The following is a 22,317-nucleotide window of genomic DNA, read 5'->3' on the forward strand; positions in this document are numbered from 1 at the left end:
TTTAGGCATCCAGACGTGGTGAAGATGACTTGCTGAAGTTTGAACCGAGCATCAGAATGGGAAAGAAAATGGATTTAAGTGACTTTGAATGTGGCATGGTTGTTGGTGCCAGACGGGCTAGTCTGAGTATTTTAAAAACTGCTAATCTACTGGGATTTTCACACACAACCATCTCTAGGGTTTATAGAGAATGGTCCGAAAAAGAGAAAATATTCAGTGAGCAACAGTTGTCTGGAGGAAAATGCCTTGTTGATGTTAGAGGTCAGAGGAGAATGAGCAGACTGGTTGCTGCAACATGCAGATGGTAGGGTCAGAATTTGGCGCAAACAATATGAAAGCTTGGATCCATCCTGCCTTGTATCAACAGTTCAGGCTGGTGGTGGAGGTGTAATTATGTGGGGGATATTATTTTGGCACTAGCGAAGTATACCCAACAAAGTGGTTGGTGAGTGTATGTGTTTGCAAGAGTCCTGCAGTTGAGTGGGCAGTCATTTACTGTAATCACAAGTTTCCATGACTTTTTGCATAATTCAATTTTCTCAAGCCTGTAAAGAAATTACTTCAACACTTTTTTTGGTTTTAGGTGAAAGTTATGTGTGCGGATCCATTGAGCCTTTCAAAAAATTGGATTACACAAAGAATGTAAATCCCAACTGGTCAGTGAATGTGAAGACCACATCCAGCCCTCGCTCAGCGCAGCCTCTAGCTTCCGCTAAGGCCAGCACCTCCGAGGGGAGAGAGAGCAAAGATTTTATCAGACCCAAGCTTGTCACCATCATCAGAAGTGGAGTGAAGCCACGTAAGGCCGTCCGCATTCTCCTCAACAAGAAGACAGCCCATTCTTTTGAGCAAGTTCTCACTGATATAACCGATGCCATAAAACTGGATTCTGGAGTGGTAAAACGCCTCTATACACTGGATGGGAAACAGGTAAGCCACATAACATGTGTATACAGATGAACTGGAATATACATTTTCCAGGCAAAACTCAGATTTGCTCAGCACTTCTGACCTACTTCATGCAGCTACCTTAAATGGTCCAAACTTCTTACAGCTCTATGATTAATTTTTTTTTAAAAAATAGCATTCCTCCTGTGAAACTGCATGAACATTCATTCTGTGCAAATGCCTGCAAAATTGCATGTTACTAGGCTAATTTCTCTCACAGTCAAATGTTCTTCGTTCATTAAGCATAGCGTGAATCAGGAAAATTATGACCAATAAAGTGAGCTAATAATCATAGGAATTAGTTACTTACTATGTACATCAACTCCATATATTCTAGTTTTTTGAGTTTCACCTGTATATCTCATTTTGCAATCCAAGCACATTTAAATATTTTTTATTCCTTTAAAGAGCATCTAGCGCATGTGTTCCCCGCAGCTATCACCTTTTGTATCACCTTCCCCTTCCTTTAGATTGTAAGGTCCACGGGCAGGGCCCTCACATTCTTTCTGTACTGAAATGTATTGTAATTGTATTGTCTCCCTTATATTGTAAAGTGCTGCGCAAACTGTTGGCGCTATATAAATCCTGAATAATAATATAGTGGACATACAGTAGTATTTTCCTAATTCATACTATTTTTATGAAGAACATCCAGCCAGGAGAGAAAATAGCATAGTAACCTTCGATTTTGCCTAGGTTTTTTGTCAAATCTGAATGGGCTATTCCATATAACTAAAAACAATCTGACTCAGCAAGGAATTGATACCTGCTCCATCTTTACATGTCATGTGTCTTCAATTATTATTATTATTGGTAGAAAGTGTGGCATTTCTTGAAACAGGATGAATAGGGAAGTGTGCATTGGTGCAGTGGCAAAGAACATGTTCCATGGTGGAAAGTGTAGGAATGCTCTTCAGTGCAGTTACACGCTCTGTTGACTTGTATCCCTCAAAGTGACGCAACCCAACATGGGAAATATCCTGGCAGCTGTGTGGACATGCAGCAGCACCGGTCCAATTTACACACGTGTTGACGGTAGGTTGCTATAGGCAGTCAGGAATCATAACACCTGCAGCCAGCTGGCAGTAGACCAGGAATTGAGGGTGGTATAGAGATAAGTCTTTTTGGTTTTTACTCTGCTATAACTATAGGATTACTTCCTCTGCTTATGTTACAGCTGAACGATAAGTAAATGATGATGTGTTAAAAAAAAATAGTAAAAAAAATACTAGTAAGGCTTATTTAACCCAAGCAGAATGTTTGTAACCAGTGACAGTACTACTCAAAGCTGACAGTAAACTGATTGGCTGCCCATGTGACAAGCACTGTTTGTTGAACATCCTAGTGGCTTACTCATTGCAACTGGCCATTGCTCCATTGCTTCCACTCTTGCACATGTTTGATAAAATGACAGCATGTTTTAGTCTTGTAGCCAGTAGAAAAGTAAACATAAAAATCTAAAAATGGAATTAAAATGTTCCACAAAAATTAGAATTTTACTAGTAATGCACCGATACCGGTATCCGTGCTGATACCAAATAATTTTGCAAGCACTCGTACTTGTGAAATTGCTCCTGATAACCGAAACCGATACTTCCGATGTGATTTGCATCAGTACAAAATGAATGGGTGCAAATCGCACTGCAAAGAATGGCATGTGGTGTGAACAGGAATGCGGTGCAATTGCAAGCAGTTTCCCGCTCCGCTCCTGTGTGAACCCAGGCTGAAATCACTAAGACAAGCCTGGGTTCACACAGGAGCGGTAGGGAAACCACATGTGATTTGGACAGGAATCGCAACGCATTCCTGTTCAAATCGCATGCCATTCTTTGCAGTGTGATTTGCGCCCATTCATTTTGTATGGAAGCAAATTGCACCGTAAAGTATCGCTACTCTGTATCGGCAAGTACTTAATCTAAAGTATCGGTACTCATATTCACTGATATCGTTGCATCCCTAAATTTTGCAATCCTTCTTTCTTTACATGATCAGGTGCTACAGCAGTGGTGGTTAACTTTCTTGATAAGGGGTTGCCCCAAGTGCAGCCCCTGACTTTACTAAAGTTCAAACATAAAATTCAGTGAATATTCATTATAAGAGACAGCACATGCACAACAAGATATAGTCAAAGACTATGGGCATGATACAAGAGATCATCAGAGACTGTGGACATAATACAGGAGATGGTTAGAGATTGAAAACTTGATACAAGATATGGTCAAAGACTGCAAACATGCTGCAGGAGACTGTCAGGGACTGAGAACATGTAAAGGAGTTGTTGGAGACTGGGCATGTGCTTCAGGAGACATCCATAGGCCAGAGTCGTATTACATGAGGCTGCTACTAATCACTACTATACCATACAATAGGGAAACAGATTAGTGTCTGCAGGGTGAGGGCTGCACAAAAAGTCCCAAAGGGTAGCATGATGCCCTTAGTTGGGTAGTTGGGTCGGGCACTAGGGTATAAGGTAAAAGAGTCTATGTACCTTTTGAGGCCTGCTACTTCATTAAGATTGGAGTCACATGGTCAAAATAGGAGCTTGGCTGTGGTTCTGACCCCTGTTTAATGTCTTGTGAACAATGGAACCGATGTAGTGCACTGAGCTGAATGGATGGCTGGAATGAAGACAGAATGCTGACTAACATCACGTGCACTGGATGCTCTTCCATGGCCCATGTGAATCCATTATAAAAGTGCACAGAAAAAAATGGTCATTGCCTGATTCATCCAGTTACAATTGGATCAGTGGAATGTCTGCACTCATTCTATATCCCCTAGACATTCCCTGGCTAACCTTCCTTGGTGGCAGAAGGGTTAGCTGGGTTGAGGTTTTACTTAACATGCATGCATTTAACATGAAAAATATATCTGATGCAAGGTCCACTTTAAGGCAACAATAGAATGTTTTGCTCTCCCTTTGAAACAGCCAAAAAATGTTATTCTGCACAACGTCAGCAGGCCAAGCAGGAACACTGGGGACCTTGAAAGGAACAAAGATGATTGTTCCCTCATAGAGTTGGCCGCTTGTCTCTGTTCTACATTAGAGTAAGATTAGCAGATTAATACAAATAATAAAGAGGATCAAAGCATAAACAACCTAATGTCCTCATAATTGGATTACATTTTTTTGATAAATCACAGAGGTCTTATCAAGAAGAGTGTGAGACAATTCATAGAGGAATCTGATGCACACTGTCACATAAAGACAATACGTTCTAGAGATGTGTATCTTTCTTGCTGTAAAATATTACAAATAAGAACTAAAAAAAAAGAGCTAGGGCTCTATCGGATCTTAACAAACATAGCAGCTAGCACAATACCATGATACAGAGCATTATAAACATCACAAACAATAGTGCAGTGCTAAGATAAATTAAATTGAATCCAATAGTGCAGTGCAAATATATCACTCTTATGTGTTACCACAAATTGAAAAGACAAAACAAAGGAGTCCAAATGTGAAGCCAAAAATTGTCAATTATTTGATTATGAGGGAAATGACAGATGTAGATACCAAACGCCATCAAAACTTCTCAATGATGAACCACACAGCACCTCAGTGTACAACAGAGGGAGGCTTACCAGAATCATATGACCCCTAATTAAGAGTGGTCAACGGGCAGCATTCCTCAGAACCACATGTCAAATGATTGTACTGCTGCGTTATAATATATAGCTGTGCATATTGTGTTGATTATGACACGTGCATACATTATGTACCTTTGGTGAGTGTATAAATGGGGGAGTTATAACACTGGTTTCATCTTCATGTGGTGAATACTCAAACTATTATTTGCAATATATGTGTTTATATAATCAATTTCTGGTGAGTGCATAAGGGTGGTGGAGTAGGATCACCTTCCCTTTTTTCACCACATGGTGGATCATTCTTCCCATTTCGGAGCATCTTATTGATAGGACACTGTATTTTTTGAGCACTGCACTTTTTTTACATTATATACACAAGGATTGTGGAGTCACCTTGAGTGCCAGCTGTTGTGACCTTCAGGCGCTCACTTACCTTTCCTTGTTGGTGTTTATATTAAAATAAAACTACTGCACAAGTACAGCTCAGTTTACATTCAGACACAGTGCCTGTGTGCTTGGATGACTGTACTCCTGCACATGCGTGGAAATGATATCACCCCGTACCAGCCTATCATGATGGCAGAAGACTGGCACCCAGAGAAAAGATGAAGGACAAGCAAGTACTACACACTTTAGGATTCATCTGGCATCTGCTTCCCTGAGTCAATTCAATTATTTGCAAATATCTTCAGCCCTGATGAAGGGGGAGCATGTTTGCTCTCGAAACACATTGGCTGTTATGAGATTAGTTTATAAACATAAAAGCATTTGTTGACTCTTGATCTTGTGCTTGTCATGTATGTATATGCTTTCAGTCACTTTGCTAAAAGTTGCATTCTGTGTTTAAAGCCACCCCCTGACCCACTGATACTCACCTCTCCAGCAATCCAATGCCGCCCCTTCATCTGTCTTAGCGGCCACCAAAATACTGAGTGTTAACCTAGTGCTGCATCATAAGTATAAGCACCGGTCATTTTGAGATGGCTGTGATACAGAGAGGAGCTGTAGGAGATTGCTAGGGAGGTGAGTATAAGTGGGACATGGACATGTTTAAGTGCCCAGACATAAGACAATTATCTGACAATATAAGCAATTTTAGACCTAATTTAGCAGTTATTGTTTCATATATTGGAATTGCATGAGTTTGTATTCCAGGCATTATCGAATCAGATATTTTTAGAACTTGTAACACTTTAACCATAGGTTGTTAAGGTACAACAATATACAGCCCAGATTGGTATCTTGTGAAGCACTGCATGCTACCATTGCTGCAAAACAATTCTCTTAACAGCGTGTTGTGGAGTTAAGTTTTTTGTTTAAATACATTGATTTTTTTTCATTCATCCATCTGGTTGAACGGAAAAAAAATTACCCAATTGCCTATTCCACACACTTGATGTGGTTGGGAAAATAACTCTTGCTGTGCCATTGTCTTCTGACACACTGCCATCAGTGTTGCTGGCTATTGCTAACGGCACTGATTGTTTGCGAAAAACCAAACAGGCTGGTTGTACAGAAGTCAATCAGTAGATCAACTTTTGTATAACCAGCCTGTCCATAAATTAATTGAAATTCATCAGGTCCCCACTGAATCGACCAAATTTCCATCCATGGATGGCCACCTTAAGGTGAAGAGGAAGATTGGTAATCAAGGAATTTGTGGATAATTAAAAAAATACCAAAGGAAAGACAGATGCAGGGGAAGGGGGAAGGAAAAGTCACAGGGACTGTGGAGGGGAACATTGACATGAGCTTGTAGTGGGGAATCAGCATCTAATGCAGTGGGGAGGTGTTGTTGGCCAGTATGCCTAAGGGGTAGGGTTGCTACCAAGGGACCCCATGTGTTAGTAAAAATTAGTTTTCGGGAAATGGGAATTACAGGTATATTTCCTTTTAACTATTTTGTGTGAGAAGGGTCAGATTGGCATTTTTGTAGGGTATTTGTGTAGTCGGCTGTATCCATTAAAATCAAGTTCTCCTATAGGTTTCTGTCTTATCTTTGAGGACGGCAGGTAGATCCTCCACTAACATAATGCGGTTAGTCTTAGAGCACAATTGAGCTGTAGATGGAGGTCGTGGTTGTTTCCAACTACAGGGATTGCAGTCTTTTGCTGGATTGAGGAGATGGATCAGTAAAGATCTCTTGTATCTAGATTTTGAGATCTGCGTGAAGTGTAGCAAGCAAGCTGTGGGGTTGTCAGTCTGTAAACTAGAAAAGAACTCAATGGATGCAGCATAAATATTATATTCCTTCCTACAGGCTGAGTAACCTAGAAATTTGCACCTAACTATAGTTTGGATCTGCTTGAAGTTGCAAAAAACTATATGATGTTTAAGCCAGAATGCATGGAACGTGGTGATTCCAGAAAATTAACTTTTCTGGAATTTGGCATTTCCAGATGAAGGTTATATCCTCTATTAGAAGTGATAGACCTAAACTAGGCAGACATATATTTGCAAGCTAGGGAAAGCTACAAGGGGCATTCAGGTCAAACCACTTTTATTTTTTCAGATATAAAAGGGGATGCTAGCATGATGGTACTACACGCAGTAGTAAGTAGCAAGTGTGTCCTATTACTGATAGGCAGCGCATGTGTTGCAGGCCAGTCCAGAGAGCTATAAAAAAGTTGGCAAACAACAGTGTTATTGCATGCATAAAACAGCGTGTGGTGATGGAATTTTTTTGAATGAATGCCTAAAACCTGTGGTTATCTACAGAAGACTTCAAGCACAATACAGTGTTGGGACACTCAGCCACAGTAAGACATTTGAATGGTGTAAATGTCCGTCAGTGACGATCCTAGCCGTGGTGGTTCCCAGCCCACAGCAGGCATTCCTGTGAACATTCAGCATGTGGAATGCCTGATCCTTGATAATTAACCATAAGTCATAAAATTAGCGTAAAAGTCGTAAAATTGCATAGCAGATGAATCTTTCTATGGGAATGGTGAATACAATGATGACAAAGTGAAACAGGCAGTCCTAGGATGGTTCAGGTGTACTGACAAATCTTTCTATGCTGAAACTTTCCAGGCATTATTTAAACGCTGAGATTATTATTATTATTATTATACAGGATTTATATAGCGCCAACGGTTTGCTCAGATAAGTGCATAAATGTAGCAGGGGAGTATATTGAAAAATTAATGCAGTTTCCACTCCTTCAAATTTGTTCTTTTATTATATAAACAGAAAAGTCCCAGATTGACTTGAATGCGCCTCGTACATCTGCTCACTGTTATTTGTCCAAAGCTGGAATATTGCTTTTGGTGCATGGACCATTTAAAGATAGGATGTATAATATTAAGCAGTTCGTAGTCACCTTTAACAATAGTTTAACTCTTGTCATTGTGGTGAACATCTCCAAATAAAAGCTTTGTGCTTCAAAGTATAATTTAAGGATGAGCTACCCACATAAATATGTGGCTTCATCCTACCCATAGAATGGGGTTTGTCACTCAGCCAGAAGTCTTCCAGCATTTAACTTGCTAATTTATTATATTTAGCTACAAAGTTATGAACTGAATGTCTCCATTTCTTATTATAGCCAATTATGCTTCAGATTCAGCAAAGTAGTGGCCTCATTTCCCAAAGGGTCTGAAAGAATGATGCCATAGCGACCAGTCATATTTTTTAGCTTAATCTCCCTGTCAGTATTAGGAGAATGTAAAAGACAATAATGTGGGAAATATAGACAATCTGTGGTGGATTTACCAAAACTGGTGCACTCAGAATCTGGTGTAGATGTGCATGGTAGCCAATCGGCTTCTAACTTCAACTTGTTCAGTTAAGCATCGACAAAACAGAAAACAACCTGGAAGCTGATTGAGTTCTATGCAGAATTGCACAATATTTTGCACCCTCCAGTCTTAGTAAATTACCCCCTCTGTGACAACTATTCCTTCAGACACTTGGAGAATTGATTCCCATTACCTTTATTTTTCAGATGTACCTATAGCAACCAACCAGAATCTATCTACTTATATCCTCAATAAATCCGTATGTGATCCATCCAATTTTCTTAGGCTATATGACTACATGTTATGAGGGTAACAAAATGGCAAAGCCTGCAAGCTCAGTAGACTAGTATACAGTATGTATTTGTATATCCTTTTGTTGCATTTTATACTGCTAGTGAACACCACAAGAGACAATTCACCCCTGAGGCAACATAGGTAGGAGCCTATCTACAATTTCTATAATTTTACTGTAAACAGGGAAGGGGCTGCTTAATTCTTCAACACCATCACTGCCAGGCACTTCATAAGGGAGAATGTACGTGTAGACAGCTAGTGCTTAATGGGACCATCCCAGTACAGACGATGCAAATAGATGGCTTTCTTTTTCTATGCAGTCCCTTTTTTTAAACCTAAATTTATTCAAACATTTAAAAAAAAAATCAGCACAAGAGACTTTACTTAATATCATTGCAGAATGTCCCTTGTGCTGATGGCTGCTGCTTTAGTTGAAATTTGTTCTCTGAACCCCCTTTACCTATGCAGCTGCGATCTTTCAGCGCAGTGAGGGTTAACAGAATTGAGTGACTTGTCACTGGCACTTATCAGGAGTGCTGAACCTGTCTCTCTTTCTGCCCCCCTCCTCCATTCATAGAAGCTGTACTATAGCTTTCATGAATGAAAGATAATCTATAAATAAAGGACAGGCAAGTGAATGAAAGGTCCACCTCCTCCATTGATAGAGCAGTTTTAATGAATGGAAGCTATAGTATAGCTTCTATTAAAGGAGGAGTGGAAAGGGTGGACACAGTCTGCACTTTTGATGAGTGCCTGTTATAAGTCCCTCGACTCGCCTGTGGCACCGAATGATTATTGCTGCAGGGGGGTCCAGAGGATTTTGGATTTCTGGCAAAATTAGATTTTTATTGTGGTGCAATGCAAACAGTACACCGAAATCAAGAAACTTTTGGTTTCCATGCAGGCAAAATGGGTAACAAAGACAGAAGTACAATGTCATTATAAATAGTGTAATTCCTTGTGAGCTATTATGAATTGAGGCTGTCAGTAGGTGTTAAACAATTATCTTTATAACTAAATGTGATTGGTGCGCTGGCACTTACACAAACTCACTTAATGGTGTAAAATCAACAAATTAATATCTTTATAGTGCCGCGCTCCTATTTGTGTATATATAAATCAATTACCAATCTATACTCAATCTGATAAGTGAATAACTTAATAAATCAAATATAAATCCTTGTGATAAGTGACAAACCCTAGACTAATATAGCTAAGAGATTACCAATATATATAAATGCATGCATCACATGTGGTGGATGATACTCAATAATTAATAAATATATAAACATATAAGTATGAATAAGTGCCTCTCTGAATATAAAGTGATCAATCAAAAATCATAATTGTGTAAAAAACCATATTTAAATGTGCACGTGCATAGTTCATGAATAAATAAAGTCTTTAAGAGTGCAAAAAGTGCAAGTGATTCCTTATTTCCAGGTGCCTTGTGGTCTCCCTATGCGCTCACCTTTGTATTGGCCTGAATGAATTCAGGCAAATAGACTTTTTGATCCTTCCAGGATCTATGGGTAAGTATTCATGTGTTAAATATTCCAAGGTATAGATATAGGTGCTTCTGTTCTCTCCTCCTTCTCCTTATTCAGCTGCTCATGCACCGATAATAAGACCAGCTTTATCTCCTAATACCCCTCCAGGGGTCACCTCCTTCTCATGTCCTCCTTCCACCAATGTGGAGTTTAAGGGTCAGATGTAGATAAAAAGAAAACACACCATAGTGTCTTATCCTTATGTAAAATTGGGATTTATTTTGCCTGTGGTAGTGATACACAGCAATATGCGATTCCTTGGTGGTCCAGGGCAACATAGATTTCACAGTATACAGTGAGTATTCCTCTGCCACTGTTCTCCCTCCTTGCCTGCCTCTGTCTACGTTGGAATCACCGAGCCTCTCCGATAGGAACGTCGTGACGTCAGAGCCCCTCCCCTACGAAGTACAATGTCACTGTTTACATTTTATATATAAAACATTGTAAACTGACCAACCCGACCAACAGGGTCAGGCAGTCCCAAATGACGGGCCCAAAGGATCCAAACCAGTAACCTTAGGAAGCACAAAAATCAAGGGGAGGGGGAAGGGGAAGTTCTCCAATCTGAGAAATTTCCAACAGGGATTGGAGAGGGGAGGTCAATAAGAGGGGAGAGGGAAGTGGAGGAGAAGAATGAGAAAAAAGGGGGGGGATGGGGTAGAGGAGAGAAGTAGGGAGACCCCAGAAGATGAAAGAAACAGAAAGGAAACTGAGCAAGGAAGAAAAAGAGAGAAAGGTTCTGCATGCCAGCAAGCATCAGTGACCAAGGGCACCCATACTAGCTGAGGCCAGAGTTGGAAGGGCATAGAAACACCAAGGCTCCCAAATCTTCAAGAATTTGGAATGGGTGTTTTGAAGAATACTAGTCATTTTCTCATTGAGGACTTTGGATTTCAACTAGAGCAGCAGATATCAGCACAAGGCATACTTTACATTGATAGAGAGTGCTGTCCCTTGTGTTGATTTTGTTTCTTTAATAAACTTAGGCTTTACGCTGCAGTCACACTTACCGAAGGGGGGCGTTTGCGATTACCCTCAAGAGACAAACGCCGCATGACGAATTACATGCAAACTGCCTTAAATAGCTGCAGGCGCTGTCCGCTTCTCATTGCTTTGAATAAGGCTTCCCACGGAATCCCACTTAGTCTCCCACGGATAATTGCAGCTGGCCCCATTCTCAAGAGTGAATGGGGCACCAATGTCAATTGAAGGATTGGGGGATGGAGTGGAGATTGCTACCTTGCCAAGACCCCATTCAGATTTAGTTTGTATTCTCCTGCTTATTGCTCTCCCTCCCAAGTGCCATTTTGCAGAGCACATGCCGCCCTTTTAAACCTGATTAGACTTTCAGTTGGTATATGACATCCCAATGTAAAGACAAATTTTAGGTATTTAAACTAGCTGAACTGAAAATATTATGACTTCAGTTATGTCTATATTAATTTAGAAGATCTCCACTAAGTATTAAATCTATGTTTTCACTCATCTCCAGTCTTTCCTTTCCATATCTGTTTTGAATCTGATTGATGGATCTTGTATAGTTTTTATTTCAGACACTTTGCGACTTCTATATTAAGCAGATGATTTGCCACTGGATGCTTGTGAGATATGTTTGCATTGCCTAAACCTGGATTCTCCCCATAGTTGAGACATTTACTTTGCTCTGTTTGAATCTGGAATAACATTTCTTCTGTGATAAATTCAGGTCTTAAAGCTAAACTCCAGGCAGCTGTAGAAGACACATAATAATGCAGCTTTGTAAACATTAGCACATCAGTAAGTATATTTTCTTCTAGCACAGGCAGTGTAAGTACCTACATTTGACTTGTTATCAGACCCATGCAGTCCATTGTAAAGCAGAGCTGAGGCTTGAAGAAGAAGCAGCACAGGGAGCCAGACATATGTGGTGCAGTGCTGCTGTGCTAAGCAAGGATCATTGTACAACATAAAAGGAGGAGAGAGCAGAATGAGAGAGAGATGAACTCATCGGTTTACTGCTACTCCTCTCGCTGTCCGGCTAGAAGTTGGAGGAGGGACAAGATTTGCATGTGTTTCCAAAGCCTGTTTCACAGGGGCTTCAGTTTGTGTAAGAGCAGTGTGAACAGCAAGCGTTTATGAAATTTTCAGCAAGCTTTTGGAAAGCTTTCGACAAGCCTTGAGCAGCTTTCTCTAATTCTTTAAAGTGTCTCTCAGCTCCTTTTGGAAATGTTATACACAGATCTCAACAGGAGAGCTTATAGCCACTTTAAACAAGCTGCTAGCAGGCTTCAGCAAGCTTCAAGTAATAACCAGATAGAACCTTGTTTAAAGTAGCAATCAGCATTCCCTTTAGGATCAGTTTTCAAATTTACAAACTGGAGCTGTATGCTACTTTAAAAGCTTCAACAACACTTGCTGAAAACTTTGCAAATGCTTTATAAAAGCTTGCTGTTCACACTGCTTTATACAAGCTGAAGCCTGGGTTAAACAGGCCTTAGGCAAGGCTACATTTGCATGGGCATTTAACCACACTGTAAATTTCAGTTGCAAGAATCTACTTATTCCTTTGGCTGGGATTGACAGCTGTGTGTGGATAGCCACAGTGGCTAAGGCCGTACGGGTAGGGTTACCACCTCATCCCTTTAAAACTGAACACATATTAATTACACAGGTTCTGTGACTGATTAAACTCATTTAATGCCTTATCTGCATTAAATTAGCCTCAGAACCTGTATAATTAATATGTGTTCGGTTTTAAAGGGATGAGGTGACAACCCTACATACGGGGCAATGACAGGCTGACGGCGGTCGCAGCTATCCGTGACTGTTTGCACAGTAAGTGATTACCTGCAGTGATCGTAGCTGGACGCAACCAGCCATGATGGCCAGTGTGCGTTCAATGAATAGGAAGCATGCAGTTCAGTTGATTTTGACAGCAGACCCCAAATAATAGTCGGCAGTGGCCATTGCCTCCCATTATCCCATGTAAGCGCTCATCTTCATGAGCCAGTGGCTATCATAATCCACTCCATTGGATGCCCGTAAAGATCGGCATTGGCTGGCTCCATACATTGACGCTCCTCCCTGCCTGATGAAAGAGCGCATCTGGACTCATCTCGTCCTGCACATGCTCAGAAACGCGTCGCATTTTGATAATGTCAGATGCCACATGTGCTGATCCCGGACATCTTGAAGACTCTGCCAGGCTCCACCATCCATGCTACATATGTACAGCACCATCTGCTGGCAGACACCTTGGAGATTCCACCAGGCTTACCATCCATGTTGCACATGCACAGCACCACCTGCTGATGGACTCAATCGATCTCCTCTCTGGATCAGACACACAACAACATCTGACTACAGACGTCTCACCCTCTTACCCATGAGCCTGTTTTTAAATTCTAAGATGTGAGTTACTACTTATCTTTCTATTAAATACCTTCACAGTACACACTTAGAGGCGCTGTGTTTCTTTGTTTCCCTGTTTTGCAACCAGCCACTATCACTGCCATGTTCACTGCCGGAGCCACACACATTTAATTGAATCTAAATATTTGCAGTTTTTTGGTGGCCAAGCGTTGAATTTATTAGTGATTCACCATTGATATCTAAACACAATCCTCCACTTTCAAACTCATCATACACATTCACCGCACATCTGTTGCCTTGCAAGTAAGGATTTTAACCAAAACTCTTCCTTTGCATGGATGCAGACATTGGTCTCTGTGCCTCACTCTGGAAAAGTTGATAACTGCCATGAAAGATGAATGTGACTGGCGGTGAGTGAGATTGAATAGCGCAAATGGATTTCCCCTTATGCCCCTTATGTGTGTTCCGCATGTCAGATCCCTGTTCTGGGTTCACTCTTGACATCGTTATTGCCCAGGCAGGAGAAAGAGGACCCGTTCTGTCTGCAGCAAGGCAATGAATCAGTGATTTTAGTGGCTATTAGTAATCATGTCAGGTCTGTAGCAGACTCCACTGGGCTTACCAGCTGAAAACAAATTACATTGCTGATTCAGTGGATTTAGCATTAGTTCACAGAACGGCAAAGCCGTGATCAAGACCGTATATTTCTTTTAATTAATTCTCATTTCTCTTTAGACTCTTCAGCTCAATACCCAATATAATGTCATTTTAATTCTTGGCTCTCTTGCTTCCTTTAGCTTTCAGTGAAGAGTGATGAGTTCAGCATATTGTACTTAGGGCTGCTAAGCTCCAGCATGGTCATATAAAGTTCCCGTTGATCATTTGATAAATTGAAAGTGTTCACTTCCAAAAAATGTATTGTAACTGCTTACTACCCCATGGGAGTTCCATCATGTAGACCAAGGGGAACTGTCTACAAGCAAAATAATGGTGAGATGTCACTTGTTGTTCTCTAGATCCTGGACTGCATACTAAGGGTTCTTTTACACTTGCTTTGATTCTAACACACATTGAAGTGCCTACCGCTTTTTTGATGTGTTGTTGATGCTTCTGTGATGGTTTTGAAGGGTTTAATGAAGCTTGGCAAATGCCCTGTGTGTGTTGATTTTCTATTTGTTTTAAAGGGGCTCAGTAGAACCCCAGTTCATTAGTGCCCTCACTCAGCAGTTCCCCTGCTCATCAGTACCCCCAACTCTGCTGATCCCCCACTCATTATTACCCCCAGCTCTGCTGATCCCCCACTCATTAGTACCCCCAGCTCTGCTGATCCCCCACTCATTAGTACCCCCAGCTCTGCTGATCCACCACTTTTTCATGCCCCCAGCTCTGCTGATCCCCCACTCATTAGTACCTCCAGCTCTGCTGATCCCCCCCCTCATTAATAACCCCCAGCTCTGCTGATCCCCCACTCATTCGTACCCCCAGCTCTGCTGATCCCCCACTCAGTACCTCCAGCTCTGCTGATCCCCCACTCATTAGTAACCCCCAGCTCTGCTGATCCTCTTGCTTGTTGATGCTCCTCTCTCTTACCGCTATCTACATTGCTCCCATGCTGCACACCATGTGTGATGTCTGCTAGTTTCTCCCACTCTGGTCCCCCAGCTCTGCTGGTTCTCCACCGTTCAGTCTTGTCTCTCTCAGGAGAAACTGCACTTTCAGAATGCATAGTCTATATGCCTTTAGTACCTCTTACCCCTATAGGTCCTAACCCCTAGCTACCAGGGGTAATGTGCTTCATTATCTGGCCTCGTAGAATAGCAGTCAAAGATTATTTCTGATTGGTTGATGGTAGACTAATTCCAAACTTCCACTTGTTTTCCCAACACTGTTATTTATTCGAGCATGTATTGGTCATGATTCAGCATTAGCATAGCTTGATGGTGTAACAGATTGTTTTCATGATCATGCAATGTTTCTTTTTAAAAAGATATGGTATTTGTTAAATAAGAAAATTATATCATTTTCCCCCTGTAATATAAATAACATGTTCAGAAGGTTGTCGGAGGACGCGCAGCGTCTCTCTATACTTTCTCTAAAACAGTCGGTTTTATCGCGTCTCCGTGGTAACCCAGTTGTCTGCTAGTTGCCAAGAAACAGCTCCTTCAGGATGGAACACAAGAACGTACTAAGTGATTTCATTCTTGGCAGGCATATGCTGATAGAGATTGGATATTTTTGTAGCTAATTGCTTCTCTCAGCAGCTTGTACCGTAGTTCCCGACTATATAAGATTACCATTTAGTGTACGTGTATACCTGTCACTCTCATCTGTGAATGGTGGCGGTGTATCTTGGTGGTCTGGGTACCCCTTTCCATTGCTTTTCATGGTGTAGTTTTATATCTTTAAATTGGTCCAAATACCTCAATTTAACCAGATGTGTCCCCTTTTTCAGCTTTTTACTTCTGTATCTTGTCCATTAGCTGTGTATGCACAATCATAAGTCTATCTTTTATCTCTCTTTCTCTATGATATATGGAAACCTATTTAAAAGTATTCTTTGTTCAGAATTGAACATTTTGGGAGCAATTAGTTAAAACTGGAGCAGACAGAACTGGAGCAGCTGTGTATGGCAACCAATAAGCTTCTATCTCCAGCTTGTTCAGTTAAAGTGATGTAAACCCTTACATATACCCAGTACAGTGACTGGCCTCAGGTGATACACAGAGATAAAACAAATCCTCCTACATAGGTTGTACCTGTATATCTGTAGCATTTCCTTCTCCATAGCCATTCAAAGTGCATAATTTAAATAGCTTGTCTGAGCTTTCAGAAAGCTGAGGAAGGGATGTGAAGTTACACAAGAGGTTATGCTCTTTTTCCTTTAAAATCTTTAATAAAATCATTGAAGGAGAAAGGCTTCTTCACAGTAAGAGCTGTGAAAATGTGGAATAAAATCCCTGAAGAACTAGATTGTTTTAAAAAAAAAAAGGAGCTGGATGCATTTCTAAATGCACAAAATCTAACTGGATACTAACATTTATAGGTAATATAACATCAGAGGTTGTTGATCCAGTGACTATCTGATTGCCTTCGGTAGATCAGGAAGGAATTTTTTTCACCCTGCTGGAGCAAATTAGATTATGTTTTATATTTGTTTTTGCCTTCCTCGATTGGGTTTTGTATATAGAGGTTTTTTTCCTAGTTCATTTTTTTCTATTGTTTGAACTAGATGGAGTTTTTTTCAACCTTACTAACCTATAGTGGATTCAAAATAGAATCTTTTAAACCCATTATTGCTGTGTGTCAGGTAACGTTCCAGACCACTGCCAGGTCACTGCAGTGGAAGGTTTCCAGTACCTGGAAGTGAACTAGACCTTGAATCTCACAGCAACTTGGTTGATGGGAAAGTGCAGCTGTACAAATACTGTAGTTCTTGTTATGTCTGGAAAAGGTTTTGTCCATGAGACTGGATGTTATGTCTTAATGGTATGTGTTGTAAAAGCTGTGAGATATTAAATGTAATATTTTCTCAATATTGAATTTTTATCTCTCTTTGCCATGTTATTTTTCAAACGGGAAAATCCCTGTGTGTGATATAGATCATTTCTATGAATGCATTGCATGCAATAATAACCCTGTGTGGCTGTGCCAGAGTAAATGTCCAGGAGCTGATGTCATTCATTATAGAAGTATATGAGATCACTTCATTCAACAAAGACTGCTTATAGCACATTCCTTCAGGATTTCATTTATTACCTATAAAAAATAGATTTTCTTTTGTTTCCAGGAACCTATGAATAGTTAAACATGTATTTCTCAAAGAAAAAAAAATATGTATGTGCTAATAATTTTGTTTTAATTTGTCTGCCATTAATATGTGCAGGAGGGTAAGAGTATCAGCATTGTAATATACAGTAAATGCTAATGGAGGATTCAGAAGTGATATTAATGTTAATTATTTAATAAATATTAATGAATTATTAATTATAATAATTAACTATAAGTATAGTCAAAATGTGTTTTAGAACTTTTGCATAGAATAGGGAAGGGTCAAAATCTGCTAGTTTGGTTTTTTTTTTGGGAAAAACCCGCACAAGTGTGACCCAGACCTTAGACCAGGGGTGTCCAAACTATGGCCCTCCAGCTGTTGAAGTACTACAAGTCCCATCATGCCTCTGCCTCTGGGTGTCTTGCCTGTGGATGTCAGAGTTTTGCAAGGCCTCATGGGACTTGCAGTTCCTCAACACCTGGAGGGTCATAGTTTGGACACCCTGCCTTAGACAGTTGTCCCCGAAACAGGTGTCCCCATTGTAAGATTTCCCCTTAACTTTTGTTCGGGGGAAAACTCTCAAATTTTGGATTTCCTTTCACTTTTTTTTTCATGGACAAGAGTCACCAGTACAAATAAAGGGGTGAATCTTCCCAGTGGAGTTACAGAAAAGAATATAAACTTAACAAGGGAGTTTAACCCTGCCCTATGCCTTCCAAAGCAATAAAATATAAAGATTTTTCTAGTGATAAACTTTTAGTCCTGTTCACACTGATGCAATGCGGGAAATGCAGCGAATCCTGTGCGTTTCGCACACCGCATTGCAATCGCACAGCTTCTGCTGCGAGTGTCAATGTTAAATTAACAACACCCCAAAACAGATCGCAAAATGCAGTGAGATTGCCAGATCGCATGGGTGTGAACACCGATGCCGTGCAAATTAGATGCAGAAAAAAGGGTCCAGAACCATTTTGGTGTGGATGAGATTTGAGCTATACAAAATGTACTCAGATCGCACCGCACAGATATCGCATGTGATCTACACAGCAATGCGGTGCGATTCCTGTGCGAATCACATGTGATGTCCCGCTCTGCACAAGTGTGAACTTAGTCTTAAAGTGTTTTTATAGGCAAAATTGTTTGGTTTTTTTTAATGTTTTTTTGGATTTGAAAAGAGCTAGATCCTACAATATATATATTTTTTGCTGTCTGTTTTCCCCCGTTTGGTAAATTACCTCTCTTTTTGTCCAAGTAATTATTGTCACTAAAATTTAAAGTCATAAGAAATCCAAAATTCCAAAAACAGAGATAGATGTGAAGCCTTCCATTTGGGATATTTGTTGTAGGGACAATTGTCTAAGAGAGGTTTCCCTTACTTCTGTTGTGTCTATTGAACAGTATTAGGAAAGCTCCCCAATGGGACACAGATGGGAAAAAAATGTAAGTAATAAAAAAATAGTAAACCAATACTTCATGGGGCCTCTTTTTCCAAGATCGTTCTTGGATGCCTTTATGTTTGACATCATCAAGCCATGGTATAGAACCTCTTTAATGTTAATTCACACCCTTCACATCTCCTGACCACAGCTGGCAAACTGCCCAGCAAAGGGCTTTGACAGAGCAAAATATTGAAAACAATTTTTGTGGCATTTCAGAGAATTCTGAATAATACATTAGAGCAAACATAGTTCCAGAAAAGCCTTGTGATACAAGAGAAAATATCAGAATGGGTCTTGTTACTGTTGGATGGTTAGTGCTGTCATTGACCAAATGTTTCTAACCCCCTCAAGCTACTATATCTTGTATATCACCGATGCCTTGTGGCCTTCCCATGAAAGCTATATTCATCATCAGTCAGTTATTGCCTAGTCCAGCTACAGAACTTCCATTGGGACTAGAGCTGCAATCTGTGTATCCAGCACCAAAGTGGGGGTGCAGAATCATTCATGTTCGTGTTGTGCTAGCATGTAATTATAGCTGCTCAGTCACAGAAGCCTGCAGCAGGTTTCTTGGTTTTTCTAGGGCCAAAACTGAGCATGTTCTGAAGGTAAAGAGAGAGGCATGTATCAGGGGTCACCAAACAAAGGCCCAGTTTACTGTACTTCAGAGCTTAGGGACTAGACTGTGACACATGGGAGCAGAAAATGTCCTGGTATCAATGGGAGTAAACAATACCCCAACTTTGGTATTAGGAGAGGAATAGTCCCCATCATTGGTGTCAGTGGGTGAAGTTGTGCCTCATCGTTGCTGTTAGAAGGAGCAATTGTGCCCCATTGTTGGCGGCATTGAGAGGAATTTTTCCCAACCATTGTTGGCAGTGGGATGAATAGTACCCCATCGTTGGTGTCATTAGGCTGAATTGTGCCCCTTTGTTGGTGCCTTTGGGAGAAATTGTGCCCCATTGGTGTCAAAGGGAAGAACAGTGCTCCATCATTGGTGTCATTGGGAGGAGTGTGTCCAGTCGTTGGTGTCAGTGGGTGGAGCAGTGCCTATTGTTGGTGTCCTTGGCAGAAATTATTCCCCATTGTTGGAGTCATTGGATGGAATAATGCTTCAAAGGCCAGATAAAGGCAAACGGGGGGGACCCAAAAGCAGGCCCCTGGGATTTGCCAATTTCAAGTCTGTAGACACAAGAGATTTGTGATGCAATATCACTGTACATCCAATATGATGTTTTCTTTTATAGTGGTATTACTCTCTTCTTGATTTATTCTACTCTCCCATAAGATGTCTTTAGTGGAGTAAAGGCAAAGATTTTTCTTCAAAACATGAAATGTTCATGCTGGCTCATTTTTCATATACGAGCTCCTGAATGAAAGCTTAAATCAAACCGCACTTGTGGAACTTGTTCAGAGAGTAAAGAGCTGCAAGCATGCTATGAGATATTAAACATACTTTAGCTAAAACCTAAAATATAACATAACAAAAGTGCTGCTCTATATGAGATAATAATAATAAGTGTCAGGGGTCTGGAAATTTTAGAAAAAACTACTTGTGCAGGGACTAAATCGGGGTCCCAGTCTACTTGTCCTTCATGACAGTCTACTTGTCCAGATAAAAAAAAAAACTGTTAACCAAAACCGTATTTAAATTGGAGGTGATTTTAGGAATGTCTGGGGCTTTTAAAAACAAAAGAGGCTCTATGGCGACTTAAACATGTAATAATTTTATCTCCTCCTCCCCTCCCTGCCTGTCTCCAGCACAGCAGGGAGGAGAGAGACCTTACAGTGTAAGCAGCACCGATTGGCTGCTCGTCATGAAAGGGGGGGGGGTCAGGGCTTATACTTTATCCCTTTCGCTGCCAGATTAGTTTTTGCGTTTTTTGCACACATTAAAAAAATCATTTTAGGCCTGAAGATTACATAAAACCCTCAAACATGATATATTTTCTGAAAGCAGATACCCTAGAGAATAAAATAGTGGTAGTTCCAATTTTTTATGTTGCATGATATTACCGCAAAATTTCAGTAAAAATACAAATAAGTTAATTTTAGGGCACAAAAAAGCAATAAATTGCCTTATTTTTTTGTAAAATATAAAAAGATGAGGTTGCAGACAGTAAATAGATAGCCAACTTGTCAAACCTTAAATTTGTACGCGCTCATGAAATAGCGACAAACTTCAGTACCCTATATTTTCTATAATTCAACACTTTTAAAGCTCCTTAAAGGTGACCAGTTTAGTGTTACGGAGGAGGTCTGGTGCTGGGATTATTTCTATCATTCTGGCGTGCACGGCGATAAGTAACATGTGTGCAATCGACGGTTTCATGCATAGGCACTCCAGCATGTGCTTTTATGTTTGTACGTGTGTATATGTGGGGGTGGGGGCCTCAATATTTTTCTGGGGGGGATGGTATGTGCTTGGGTGTAATTTTCATTTTTTACAATTAAAAAAAATACTTTTTTTTTTTTACTTTTTTTTTTTACTTTTTTTTTGTTCTGTTTGAGACATCCAAGGTCTAAAAGACCCTGCATGTCTCCCCTCTGCTCTAATGAATGTAATGCAGTTCACATTGCACCATATTACATTCTTTCCCGGGGATTGCATTGCAATCTCTTGTCAGGGACCCAGAAGTGACATTGTAACGTCACTTCCGGGTCAGCACCAGAAGGGGGGGGAGTGAAAGAAGAGTGGTCCAAAATTCCATTAGAGTGGTGTAAGAAACGCATTAATGGTTACAGGATGAGATTAATTTTAGTTATTTTTTTCCCAGGGTTATGCTGCTGAATGAGGGTTCCAATAATTTTGTCCAGTCCTTTTTTGGGGTTTGCCAGATTTGGCTTTCTGTTTCTCCGCTTTTTTGTGTGTCATACCAATACAAACAAAAGAAAGAAACATGAGAATGCCTAAACATTTGTAATTGCAACAATTTTCTGGGCGAAGTGGTGCATTAACTGACAATATTTTTGTTCTTGACTGTACTTCTGCTGGGTTTGATTTGTTATGTCACATACTGTACAACCTGTAACGGAACCGGACCCAGACCGCACTTGGGTAATTCCATTATACTGCAGCTTCCCTGTCCGAACACAAATCCCCGGACACCACCCGCTGATCATGCAGGAAATAGACAGCACCCGACTCTTCTTAAGACAGGAACTCAACTCCTTTATTTATACACAAACACAGGATATATACACAGGGCGGGGAAACACAACCAGGAACAGGAAACACATCATCAGCCCTCCCCATCAGTGGGAAGGGCTACAGGAAACACCCCCCACCCAACCAAGACACAGAACAATGGGATGCAGAACAATGGACAACAACATGGCAGTGAACAATGGACAACCACATGGCAGAGAACAAAGAACAATCCCCACACCAATACACAATACTAGGACATTCACATTCACACCCTGTACCCCTTAACAGGCACAGGGTGGGTTAAACATAATGAAGAAAACATGAGCTGACACAGGGGTCCCCCCACCCCCAAAAGTCACTCCCGTTCCTTAACCCATTTTATCTCAATATATATATATACAGTTGTGTTCAAAATAATAGCAGTAAGACATCACTAACCTGATCAATCACTGTATTTGGGAGAATATTTCTATATGGCAAATAA

At 40.5% G+C, this 22,317-nt stretch overlaps 1 protein-coding gene across 2 annotated transcripts in view; it reads left to right on the forward strand.

Annotated features, from left to right (window-relative positions):
* The window catches only part of DCLK1 (doublecortin like kinase 1), a 474,120-nt gene that overhangs the window by 85,418 nt on the left and 366,385 nt on the right, over window positions 1–22,317 (forward strand). For both annotated transcript variants that reach the window (XM_089690856.1, XM_089690855.1), the window contains exon 3: window positions 584–930. In XM_089690856.1, the coding sequence (XP_089546982.1) occupies window positions 584–930 (347 nt within the window). The remainder of the gene's footprint in view (window positions 1–583; window positions 931–22,317) is intronic.

This window comes from Staurois parvus, unplaced genomic scaffold (genome assembly GCF_062004578.1).
Source record: "Staurois parvus isolate SC_StPar_1 unplaced genomic scaffold, SC_StPar_1.0 ptg000544l, whole genome shotgun sequence".
In the NCBI taxonomy this organism is placed as follows: Eukaryota; Metazoa; Chordata; class Amphibia; order Anura; family Ranidae; genus Staurois; species Staurois parvus.